Here is a 12,174-nt window from a genome sequence, read left to right as displayed (position 1 = left end):
GAGGGGCCGATCCAGGGGGAGGGGAGGGGAGAGCGGGGGTGCTGAGGGGCTGATCTGGAGAGGAGGGAGCGGGAGGCTGGGCTGTCCGGGTCCACAGGCTGATCAGGGCTCATGATTGGACCTGCGGTACTTGGTTACATTCTCCAGACACAGGTTGTCCCAGAGCATGTGATTTTCACCCCTCCCTGTCTCCCTGCCAGGGGAGATCATTGGGGGATGGGAAGCCCGGCCCCACTCCAGACCCTACATGGCCTACGTGAAGATAGCAACGTGGAGAGGGGTGAAAACGTGTGGGGGGTTCCTGATTCGGGATGACGTGGTGCTGACGGCGGCTCATTGTAATGACGAGCAGGGGTAAGAAACCCACCCGTCCCCGCCCCCCCTGAGCTGCCCAGCCCCCCACCCTGGGACTAGATGGGAGCTGGCAATGTGCAGGACGCCCAAAGACCCAAGGAAGGAATTAATCTTTATCGGGTGGACTCTGACTCAGCTAGGTGGGATAGGGAGCCCACATCTGGAAAAAGGGGTAGACAGGGAGATGTCAAAATTTGCAGATGATACAAAATTTCTCAAGATAGTTAAGTCCAAAGCCTGGGTCGGCCCAGGCCTGGGAGGGAGTTCGCCCTGACAGGGGAAGGCTGGGACCCAGGACACCTGGGTTCATTGATTCCAGCAAAACAGGGAGCGGGAGGGCGTCGGGGGGAATGCCCCCTCCCCTTCAGGGCAGGAGGAGCCCTGTTGGCTGGGACCGAGATGTGGAGGGAATCACCAGGAGAAAAGCAGCCTGAGCTGTCTGGACTCCGGAGCTGGCAGGGAGATCTGTGCATGGGCTGGGGGGCATGATGGGGGAGGGGGGAGAGGCTATGGCCAGGCTGCACCCACGCCCCAGCTGATTGTGCTGCACAGCCCCACAGGGGGTCCAGGTGGGAGGGGTGGGTTGTAGGGCATCCCCCAGGATGCTGCAGCCTCCTTGTGGGGCTTGGCTGGGATCGCCGCAGTTCACTGGGGGGTTGGCTTCTAGGACAAACATGGGACAGGTTTGACACAGTCTCTTCTAGCCATGAAAAATCCATCTACCCCCATCCCCATCCATCCCCTATCTAGGCATCTCCATCTATCTATCTATCTGCATCCATCTATCTATACATCCCCCATCCCCCTCCATATCTGTCTATCCATCCTCATCCCCATCTACCTAGCTATCTCCCTAGCCCCAAAAACACCCCTCTGTCCATTGGTATCTGTCATTCCCCCTCCCTGTGCTATGTCATCTCTAGGAGGCACCGTCCCCAATCTGCCCCTAAGGCAGGGACTGGCTGCCTCAGGCGGGCGGGGAATGGGACATGGGGCCTTTCCCCTCCTGGGGCACCGGCCCCATTCTGCCCCCAGGGCAGGCACTGGCTGGCTCGGCAGAGCTGATAATCAGAGACACTCTTTCCCCCCATTGGGGGGGGTCTGTGGGCAGCGGGGCTGTCACAGACGGGTGGATCTGGTCTCTCTGACCCACATCGCTCCCCCAGCTCACAGCACCCCACAGGGCAGGGGACAGCTGAGAAGGACCAAGGGACCTGTCAGGGTTCTCTCCCCACTCTGAACTCTGGGATACAGATGTGGGGACCCACGTGAAAGACTCCCTAAGCTTATATTCCACCAGTTTAGGTTAAAAACTTCCCCAAGGCACAAATTCCTTGTCCTTGGACGGTATCACTGCCACCACCAAGTGAGTTAGACAAAGATTCAGGGAAAGGACCACTTGGAGTTCCCATTTCCCCAAAATATTCCCCCAAGTCCCTTCACCCCCTTTCCTGGGGAGGCTTGAGAATAATATACCAACCAAATAGGTAAACAAGGTGAGCACAGACCAGACCCTTGGGTTTTTAGGACACATATGTTATTGCATATATAAAGGTTGTTACCCTTCCCTTTATATTTATGACAGGGCCGGTTCCCACCAGAAGCCTCCACCACAGTCGTGCCGGGCTGGGGCGAGAGCTAAAGCTGTGGTTAGCAGCTGAGTCGCCTCCAGTGCCATATGTGCATTGTACTCAGCTGTTCATGGCTGCCCGGGGCATGGGGGGGAGTCCCCACTCGGCACAGCCCCAGCTTGGCCTGGCACCAGGACGGGCAGGGCTCCAGGGGCCAAGCGTTCCCAGCTGTGGAGGGGTCTGGACCCAGCTGGGTCTGTACTGCACCCCCCAGCCCATGTGATGGGTTTCCAGGAACTGAGATAGCTGAGCCACTGCCTGGCTGGTGCAAATGTCACCCTGAGGTTTCCTGTCCCCCACACCTCTGCCCCGAGCCGGTCTGTGCAACACTTCGGGGCTGAGGCAGATGCACCGTCCCTGAGCTTGCAGTAAGGATGCTGTTGTTCCTGCTCCCTGCAGCCTTTCTCGGGCGAATCCTGCCACCCGGGGCAGAGGCTGGTGAGTCTCGCGGGCTGGGGGAGGGTTGTGTGTGAGCAGATAAGACCCACAGGGAGCAGAGTGTTCGGGCACCGGCCCAGCCATCTCCCTGGCCTCAGCAGAGCGGCGTGGGGGCTGGAGGAGAACTGGGTGGGGTGCTTCTGTCCTCAGGCCCCACGACTCCAGCTGGGGTCATCTCCTCCTGCGCTGGCCCCAGATGCAGCATGGCCAAGTCCCAGCCTTTGCCCCTGCTGCTCGACAAAGGAGTAACTGCTGGGCCCGTGGTGGACCAGCTGGTGGATAAGTCCCAGTGAGTCATGGTGCGCTTTGCTAGTCAGGAGCAGCAATGGAGTGGCCAAGAAAGCTGGGCTCTCCCCTGGGATCTGGGAGGCGGGGGTGGCTTATGCCTTCACGATCATCAGCTGTGTGTGTATGACAGGTGCCCTTCTATGCCAGTCCACAGGGGGGACGAGAGCTTTTTCTCAAGCTGTAGCAGCTCATGGTTTAGCTGGGGAGGTCCCCGGGTCAGCCCCCAGCAGATTGGCCACAAAAGCAGCCACCTGGCGATGGAGAGGAGGGGGGTTTGCCACATCACAGACCTGCCTCCGTTCCTCTGGGATGGTTTTTAAGACCTCGATCAATAATAGCACAGCGCTTTGGCCCCGGGTCAGTAACATGGCCACTGCTATGGGCAGCAGGAGTGGCTTGGAGAAGGTATTTGCAGTTATCTCATGTGAGGGATATTGTTTGTAGAGTCGTCAACTCTCTGGCCAGAAGGTCCATGTGATCATCTCGTCTGGCCTCCTGCAGGACACAGGCCGGAGACCTGCCCTCATTAATTCCTGTTAGAAAAACAGCCCAGCTTGATTTTACAAATCGCCAGCGATGGAGAGTCCATCCAGCCATTGTTCGAGTGGTTACTAACTCTAATGGTTAAAAATTTGCATCTCATTTCCAGTCTGAATTTGTTTCAATTTCCAACCATTGGGTCGGGTTAGACTTTTCCCGGATGGATTCTCTGCCCATTATTTACTATTTTTTCCCCAGGTAGGTACTTAGAGACTGTGATCGAGTCACCCCTGAATCTTCTCTTTGTTAAGAAAAATAGATCAAGCTCCTTGGGTCTATCACTCTAAGGCAGGTTTTCTAACCTTCTAACCATTCTTGTGGCTCTTCTCTGACCCCTCTCCAATTTACCAACATCCCTCTTGAATTGTGGACACCAGAACTGAACTCAGGATTCCAGCAGCAGTTGCACCAAATCCAGAGGTAAAATAACCTCTCTGCTCCTACTGGAGATTCCCTGTTTCTGCATCCCAGGATCATGTTAGCACTTTTGGCCGCAGCGTCGCACTGGGAGCTCATGGTCACCTGACTATCTGCCCCAACCCCAAGGGTTTTTCTGAGTCACTGCGTCCCAGGATTGAGTCCCCCATCCCATACATGTGGCCAAAATCCTGTGCTCCTAGATGTTGCCTTTATCGCTGGCCATAGGAAAATGCATGTTGTTTGCCTGAGCCCAGTTTACCAAACACTCCAGATTGCATCCCTGACCCGTCCTCTTCATTATTTACCACTCCCCTCTCTTTTGTGTCATCTGTAAACTTTACCTGCGATGATTTTATTTGTTTCTTCAAAGTCATTGATAAAAACATGTTCATTATCAGAGGTCTAAGAACGGTTGGACTCAGCCCAGGAGGTGCCGAGCCCCAGAGTGTTTCAGATTTCTCTAGAAAGGGGCCCCAAAAGCACTGAGATGCTCCAGTGCGAACGGCCCAAAGGCGTGTCTCAGAAATGCGTGTTGATCTCTCTGGGCCAATCCAGTTCTCATCAAGCCATCATGAAAGATTCACACATCCCGGCCTTGGCCCATTTGTAAAGGTTTAATGGCCCAAAATAAAGGTATAATGGCCCCATTAAACCAAAATCTCTAGGGCGACTTGAAACTTGCTGTCGCAGATGGTCGGGGATAGATGTGGGTGCCAAAATTCCCCACAGATGTGGAGAGGGGGATGGGAAGGGGCTGATTTCCCAGCCTCACATTTTCCCAAGCGGTGGATTTGAACCCATCCCTTGTCTTTCTCCCAGGGGGGATCGTCGGGGGACAGGAAGCTGTGCCCCACTCCAGACCCTACATGGCCTTTCTGAAGATAAAAAGATGCTTCGAACCCGTGAATACCTGCGGGGGGTTCCTGATCCGGGACGACATGGTGGTGACAGCGGCTCACTGTAGAGTGAAGAGGAGGTAAGGATCCCTCCCCCATCCCACCCACCAGGGGATCAGCTCAACCTCTGCAGAGCCACGCTTGAGGTCTCAATTCCCGGTGACGATGCTGCTCCAGCCAGCCAGCCGCTCCAGTGCCATCACAAGGCCATGGATCAGCTGGATCCCATGCATAGGGGAATACCCCAACCATGGGGATACCAGGCAGCCTGGCACCCCCTAGAGGGGAAAGGCTCTGTGTCCCATTCCCTGCCCCCCTCAGCCACCCAGTGCCCTCGAGTTCCCCCAGATGCGATGTGTCGTGCACTATGGCATTATTCAGAAAAGGGGTTCAGGGCTGGTCATTCCCAAAGTGGTCAGAGTGTCCGGAAGCCCTAGACCCCCCCCGTGACTGCAGCACCGATATGTGGAGATGGGAGGGGCTCCCGAAGGGAGAGACGTCTCTTGGGGTGTGCTCAGCACTGACGCCTGGCTGGTCTCTGTGTGTCCGGGCAGCAAAGGCATCGTGGTGCTGGGGGCCCACAACATTCGGAAGAAAGAACCAAGAGAACCAAGGAGTCAGAAAATTAGAGTGAGGCGCTGGATCCGCCACCCCAAATATAACAAAATGACCCAAAACAATGACATCATGCTGCTGCAGGTACAACCCCCATCCCATCACCCTGCCCTGAGTGACCTCACACTGCTGCAGGCACTGCCCCCATCCCATCACCGCACCCCCAGTAACCTCACACTGCTGCAGACACCGCCCCCATCCCATCACCCCGCCCCCAGTGACCTCACACTGCTGCAGGCACTGCCCCCGTCCCATCACCCTGATACTCTCCATTGCACTCTGGTCTGTTTACGTCTCCCTTGCATCCGACTCTCTTGTCCCTCACACGGCAGCTGAGAAAGAGGGCTGAACTCAATGACTGGGTGCAGCCCATCCCTCTGCCCCACCCCTGGCCGGAGGTACCTGTGGGCACCAGGTGCAACATGTCTGGGTGGGGCTGGATGCAAGTTAATCCCGCTAAGAGCTCGGACGTGCTGCAGGATGTGGTTCTGGAGGTGATGGCCGACGAGGTGTGTGAACGCAATTTGACCAAACCATATGATGCTAAGTCCATGCTCTGTGCGGGGGATCCCAGAGGCAAGAAAGCCACCCTGAAGGTAAAGATCCCGCCGTCCGGGGAGGGGGGGAGGGAGGGCTGCTCTGGTATATTCTCTGGGAGCGGGGAGGGTCAAATTCAGATCTCCAGTGCTGAGGGCATGGAGGGAAGGTGACATTGGGCCGGGGATGGGGGGACTGTGTGTGTGACAGCGACAAGTGAAGCACACAAGGCATTACTCCTCTGAGGCATGTTTCATTTCACAGGGTGATTCAGGGGGCCCCCTGGTTTGCGATGGGGTGCCCCAGGGCATCGTCTCATGGGGGCCGAGCAACGGGGCCTCTCCTGAAGTGTATGCAAGAGTCTCCCGGTTCGTCCGCTGGATACGGACAGTGATGAAACAGCTGACGCCCCCGGATGCTCCTGGAATCTCGTCTCGAACCTGAGCTGCCCAACTCCCGTTGGTCCTGAGGCTGAGCTCGGGGTCTTCTCACCGGGGACGGGGGTGGAAAATGTAACTCTCCGGACCTGGGAGCCTTTCACAGCCACTTCGCCCTGCTGCAGATATCACCATGTCCCTTGGTCGGTCCTCTGCTGGGACTAAACTGGATCGCTCAGCATCAAACGCACGTTCCTCTTCCTAATGGACCAGACTGATTAGTTCAAAGGCTGGAGGCTGGAGGGGGCTGGGGTCAGATGGGAATGTTCCACCCCAATCATTTTTCGACAGAAAATGCCGTTGCCACAAAAATGAAACTTTTCTCAGGTAAATATCCATTTTTTTGCCATCTCCCCCCCTGGTTTTCCACCAGGAAAGACTCAGTGAAATAGCTCGTTTTGGCTTCAGTCAACTCGAAACAAAACATTTTGGGGGAGCCAAATTGGACTGTTTCATTTGGTGCCAGTTCAGCAGTGATCTGTGTCCCTGGTGTGTCCGCGGTGCCCTCCCTGTTAAAAATGTGCACCTTATTCCCAGTCCTAATTTGTCTAGCTTCAATTTCCAACCATTGGTTATGTTAGACCTTTCTCTGCTAGATAGAAGAGCCCATTGTTAAATATTTGTTCCACATGTCGGTACTTACAGACTGTGACCAGGTCACTCCTGAAGCTAAATCAATTGAGCTCCTGGAGTCTAACACTATAATGCGTCTTTTAAGAGCTGGGCTCCTGGCTGGATTACATCTCCCATGATGCACAAGTAATGATGGAGGGCAAATGACCAGGGTGCATCATGGGAAATGTAGTCCAGCTGGGAAGCCCAACCTGTAGGGGTGCATGGGGGCACAAGGGAGTTGAACTACAACTCCCATGAGACACTGCAGGAGCTCAAGAGATGCAGCTGGATATGGAGCTGACCTGAAATAAAATGTGCTGACTGTCCCGGTCAGGAATAGTTCAGAGTCCAATATTCCCCCTGTGACAGTTGCAGTCTATATAATTTTATAAAAATATGCTAATGAGTGAATATAATGTAACTGGAATATGCTTCATGCAAAAGGTCTCTTGTAAGATATCATTACAAAGCTTATAATCTACTGAGTGTGATCATCCTATTTGTATAAATGTACCACTCTTGTATCTGAAACTAGAAATAGGAAATATAACTCTGAGGGCCTATTGTAATTATGCAAAGTGTGGGCCATTAATGGTGGTTTGGAATCTTGATGACTCCCATTAACCAGGACAATTGTCTGCAGATGGCTGTGTTTTACCAGTAAGTCTTCCTGTATATGCAATGAAGTCTTGCAGTGACATGTGATCATGTCACCTGAACTGGAATCCATCTTTAACCTGGTGTCTTTCCATTGAGAAGGAGGGGGTGGAAACCCAGAGAGGACAAAGGATTCCCACCTTATGCAAAAGATATATAAAGGGGTGGAACAGAACAAAGAGACAGAGAAGCCATCATGAAGAATCCCCTAGCTACCACCTGAGCTGGAACAAGAGCTGTACCAGGGGAAAGAATTGTGCCCAGGCCTGGAAGGTGTCCAGTCTGAGAAAAAAAATTACTGAAGCATCTCTGAGGGTGAGATTATCTGTATTCAGTTTGATTAGACATAGATTTGCACATTTTATTTTATTTTGCTTGGTGACTTACTTTGTTCTGTCTGTTACTACTTGGAACCATTTAAATCCTACTTTCTGTATTTAATAAAATCACTTTTTACTTATTGATTAACTCAGAGTATGTATTAATACCTGGGGGAGCAAACAACTGTGCATATCTCGCTATCAGTGTTATAGAGGGCGAACAATTTATGAGTTTACCCTGTATAAGCTTTATATAGGGTAAAAGGGATTTATTTGGGTTTAGACCCCATTGGGAGTTGGGCATCTGAGTGTTAAAGACAGGAACACTTCTGTTAGCTGCTTTCAGGTAAACCTGAAACTTTGGGACAAGTAAGTCAGCCCCTGGGTCTGTGTTGGAGCAGATGGGAGTGTCTGGCTCAGCAAGACAGGGTGCTGGGGCCCCGAGCTGGCAGGGAAGGCAGGGGTAGAAGTAGTCTTGGCACAGCGGGTGGCAGCTCCCAAGGCGGTTTCTGTGATCCAACCCGTCACACCCCTCAACTCGTGAGGAAGAGGAGAAATATTGACACGTCTCATGGTAGGGAGGGTGCATAGCAATGGCCAGGTGGAAAGATCCAAGTGGTTTGGAGGAACTGTTGGGGACGTCTCAGAGGGCTGGGTTTTGACTCAACATAAGATGGAAAATCTTGGTCAAAATCGACACTGGCTCATTGAAAATAGCCACTGCTACTAAACCACTGTTTCCAGCTGTCTGATGTGCCCATTTCCGATCAGGCCCGGATACCGTGGGGGCCCGCCGGGCAGTGGAGAATCGGGCCTGCTCAGGGCTGAACTGAGCTGGGAGCTTGCTTGTTTGCAGAGGGCTTGGCTACACTTGCGAGTTACAGCACAATAAAGCAGCCCCGGGCGCCCTAGCTAACTCCCCGTCTACACTGGCAAGGCACGTAGAGCGCTCTGACTCCGCGGCTACAGCGCTGCTGGTACTCCACCTCGGTGAGAGGAATAACGTTTGCTGTGCCTTGGTACAACGCCCGGGCGTCAGTGTGAATGAGGTGTTGCGTTACTGCGCTCTGATCGGCCTCCGGAAACGTCCCATAATCCCCTTAAGTCAAGTGGCCACGCTTGTCATTGTTTTGAACTCCTGTAGGAAAGCAGAAATGCCCTTTCAAAGCTCCGTTTCTGACAGCCGGCAATGCAAGCCGTTACTGTGGAATGCTGTGTGTGAGCGAGAGAGGCGGGGGAAGAGAGGGGGTCTGCTGCTGTCTGAACTTACAAGACAGCACGCTGACATCCTCTCAGCCCCCCCAAAACCCCACTCTCTCTCCCCCACATACACACAACACACTCCCTGTCACACTCCACCCCAGCCCCCCCATTTGAAAAGCGCGTTGCAGTCACTTGCATGCTAGGATAGCTGCCCATAATGCACCACTCCCAATGCCACTGCAAGTGCCGCAAATGTGGCCACGCCAGTGCGCAAGCAGCTGTCAGTGTGGACAGACTGCAGCGCTTTCCCTACTGCACTCTCCAAAGGCGGGTTTAACTCACAGTGCTCGACATCTGCAAGTGTAGCCAATCCCTAAGAAATTACCCAGTGATGGGCTGGAACCAAATGCCGCGTGCTCAGATCCTTGTTCCTTTCTACCCATCCACCCCGCCCCCCCCCCCACATCTGCCCCAGATGATTAATTTCACTCTCTGCTTTCTAGCCCTGCAGTGAGTAAAACCAAAGGTACAAAAATCTAGTGTCACCTCACTGGAAATCGAAGGGTCTCCCTGAGCCTGGAAATCCAGAGCCGTCTCTGAAGCCATCTGGCATAACAAGGCTCTGGTTAGGGCCAGGACAGGGGGAGTGGGGAAATTAACTCCCGCCCCCCAAAGGTCTGGAATACACCCCCCCCCCCCAGGTGTCAGGGAAACACAGGGAGAATTACAAGGAAAAGAGCTTTAAAAAAAAGAAAACCCTTTGACAAGCTACAGAGGGGCATAGAGAATACGATTTCCAACTGGGGGTCAGCCTGCAACCTGGCCCTAGGGCGGGGACTGGCTGGCTCAGGGGATGGGGAATGGGACATGGGGCCTTTCCCCTCTAGGGGGTGCTGGCTCCCACCTGCCCCCAGGGAGGAGACTGGCTGGCTGGGGGGGAGGGGGTCTGAGAATCAGACACACTTTCCCAATGGGTGTCTGTGGGCAGCAGGGCTGTCACTGATAGGGGGATCTGGTCTCTCTGACCCATGTTGCTCCCCCAGCTCACCCCCCCCACACACACACACAGGGTGGGGGACAGCTGAGGAGGCCCAAGGGGCTGGGTTCCCACCAAACCCCAGACCCCACCACGATGGTGCCAAGCTGGGGCAAGGGAGCTGTTTCGGAACACCATCCCCCCCATCCCCCCGCCCAGCTTCTGGAGTCCTGTGATTTTCAGTTAACAAGGCCGGTTCTAGCCCTTGGGGTGGCCCAGAAATGCCTGCAACTGTGACCCTGAAAGATTCGGAAAAAAAGAAACCAAAGAAACTGAAGGCAAATAAAAAAGATCCGAAAACTGATGTATCTGTAAAAACTCTTGTGCTTTTTAAGCAAATCTCCAGTGGTTTTTTTCACCTGACTCGTGATTTTTGAAGAGCTGCGGTTGGCCCTGCTAAAGTACTCTGTGTTATTATTTATTAGGTGTATTACGGTAGTGCTGGTAGCACTACCGTAATACACCTCATCATGCTAGGGGCTGTACTTTATTTATTATGAGTATTACGGTAGCACAGAGGCCGGCGGGGGGTGGGGGAACTCTGTAGGAGGCACCGTGCTGCAGGGGCCAGATGGGGACCGTGGTAGGGGGTGCTGTCCTGCAGGGAGGCAGAGGGGGGGCTCAGCAAGCAGACCTGGAATGAAGGGGGCAGAGGGGGGCTCAGTAGGGGGCGCTGGAATGAAGGGGGCAGAGGGAGGGCTCAGTAGGGGGCACTGTATTGCAGGGGGCAGATGGGGGGCTCGGTAGGGGGACACCATGCTGCAGGGGGCAGAGGGGGTTCAGTAGGGGGCAGCATGCACAGGGGCAGAGGGGGGCTCAGTAGGTGGCACTGTGCTGCAAGGGGCAGAGGGGGTCTCAGTAGGGGGCGCTCTCCCCCAAGCGGGAGGAAACGCTGGATCTGCAAGATGTTCTGCCCACCCACCCCAGGGCAGCCAGCCGCAAAGGCAGGAAGAGAACCCAGGCGTCCTGAGCCCCAGTGCCCCCGCTCCGAGTCCACCCACTCCTGCTGACGCCAGCGGTGCAGAGCCGGCCGTGCACAGTACCTGGGCAAACCAAGGCAACAAAATGGCTCCAGTAAAAAACTCCGTGAAGGTTACACGTGTACTGACAGTTGGTGGCTCGAAAGTGCCACCATTTCACCCCTGCGCATGACTGCGGTGCCCCCCAGGTGGGGCTGGGGACTGGCAATTGGGGGGTCGGGCACTATGGGGCACAGGGGTGATTGGAAGTGGTGGGGAGAGCACAGGACGGAGGCACGGCAGGGGTACACCCGCTCCCTCCCCCCCGTAACCTCAGGGAGTTTTTAAATCCAAGACCCCCCCCAGGGCCTCCTCTTCGCCCAGGCTGGCCCATGTGGTGCTAGCCCAGGACAGCGACGGTCACGCGGTGACACCTGGGCAGGACAGAGACGTGGCCAAGGTGTCTCCTGGCTTAGCCAGGGCAGAGTCGAGGGTTCCTGGCTGTGCCCGCGCCGAGCGGAACGGCCCCTCCAAGCGGCCTGCGGGGGAAGCCAAGCGGGGATTGACTCAGGCGGAGACCCTGCTCCCATCCCCTGCAGCAGGAATGGTGAGGGGCAATGGGGACTATCACACCTTGGCGGGGAGGTGGCTTCCCACAGCCTCTGCCCCGCCACCCAGCCAGGCCGCAGCACAGAGCCCGGGTAGCTCATGCGAGGCAGGGCCAGGAGGGGTCAGTCCGTGGCTGGGAGAGCAGCAAGGGGAAACCCCGGGTGCTGCGCAGGGGGGATTGTACTGGGGGGACATGTTCCTCTGGGAGTCAGTGCTGACCCCAATGTCCCAGGGCGGCGCTAGGGGCGCTGTGCAGCAGGGGGGTTCTGGGGGAACTAGGGACCGATATGCTGGAGGGGGTTCTGGGGGCACTAGGGGGTGCTATGCTGCAGGGGGGTGCTGGGGGCACTGGGGGCACTAGAGGGTGCTGTGCTGCAGGGGCACTGGGGGTGCTGTGCTGCAGGGGGGTGCTGGGGGCACTAGGGGGTGCTGTGCTGCAGGGGGTGCTGGGGGCACTAAGGGGCGCTGTGCTGCAGGGATGGTGGGAGCACTAGGGAGTGCTGTGCTGCAGGGAGTGCTGGGGGGCACTAGGGGGCGCTGTGCTGCAGGGGGTGCTGGGGGCACTAGGGGGTGCTGTGCTGCAGGGGGTGCTGGGGGCACTAGGGGGTGCTGGGGGGCA

At 55.6% G+C, this 12,174-nt stretch overlaps 2 protein-coding genes across 2 annotated transcripts in view; one reads left to right on the top strand and one right to left on the bottom strand.

The window, feature by feature from the left end:
* The window catches only part of LOC112116161 (cathepsin G-like), a 7,033-nt gene extending 870 nt beyond the window's left edge, over window positions 1-6,163 (top strand). The window contains exons 2-5 of the mRNA XM_026659228.1: window positions 201-354; window positions 5,122-5,266; window positions 5,515-5,778; window positions 5,984-6,163. Coding sequence (XP_026515013.1) covers window positions 201-354; window positions 5,122-5,266; window positions 5,515-5,778; window positions 5,984-6,163 — 743 coding nt within the window. The remainder of the gene's footprint in view (window positions 1-200; window positions 355-5,121; window positions 5,267-5,514; window positions 5,779-5,983) is intronic.
* A 5,203-nt stretch (window positions 6,164-11,366) lies between these two features.
* Window positions 11,367-12,174, bottom strand: part of LOC112116163 (DLA class II histocompatibility antigen, DR-1 beta chain-like) — a 3,442-nt gene continuing 2,634 nt past the window's right edge. Inside the window, exon 6 of the mRNA XM_024213491.1 lies at window positions 11,367-11,485. Within this exon, the coding sequence (XP_024069259.1) occupies window positions 11,367-11,485 (119 nt within the window). The remainder of the gene's footprint in view (window positions 11,486-12,174) is intronic.

This window comes from Terrapene carolina, unplaced genomic scaffold (genome assembly GCF_002925995.2).
Source record: "Terrapene carolina triunguis isolate 2854851 unplaced genomic scaffold, T_m_triunguis-2.0 Scaffold612, whole genome shotgun sequence".
NCBI lineage: Eukaryota > Metazoa > Chordata > Testudines > Emydidae > Terrapene > Terrapene triunguis.
The sequence above is the reverse complement of the archived record's forward strand: the minus strand, read 5'-3'. Positions and strand labels throughout refer to the sequence as shown.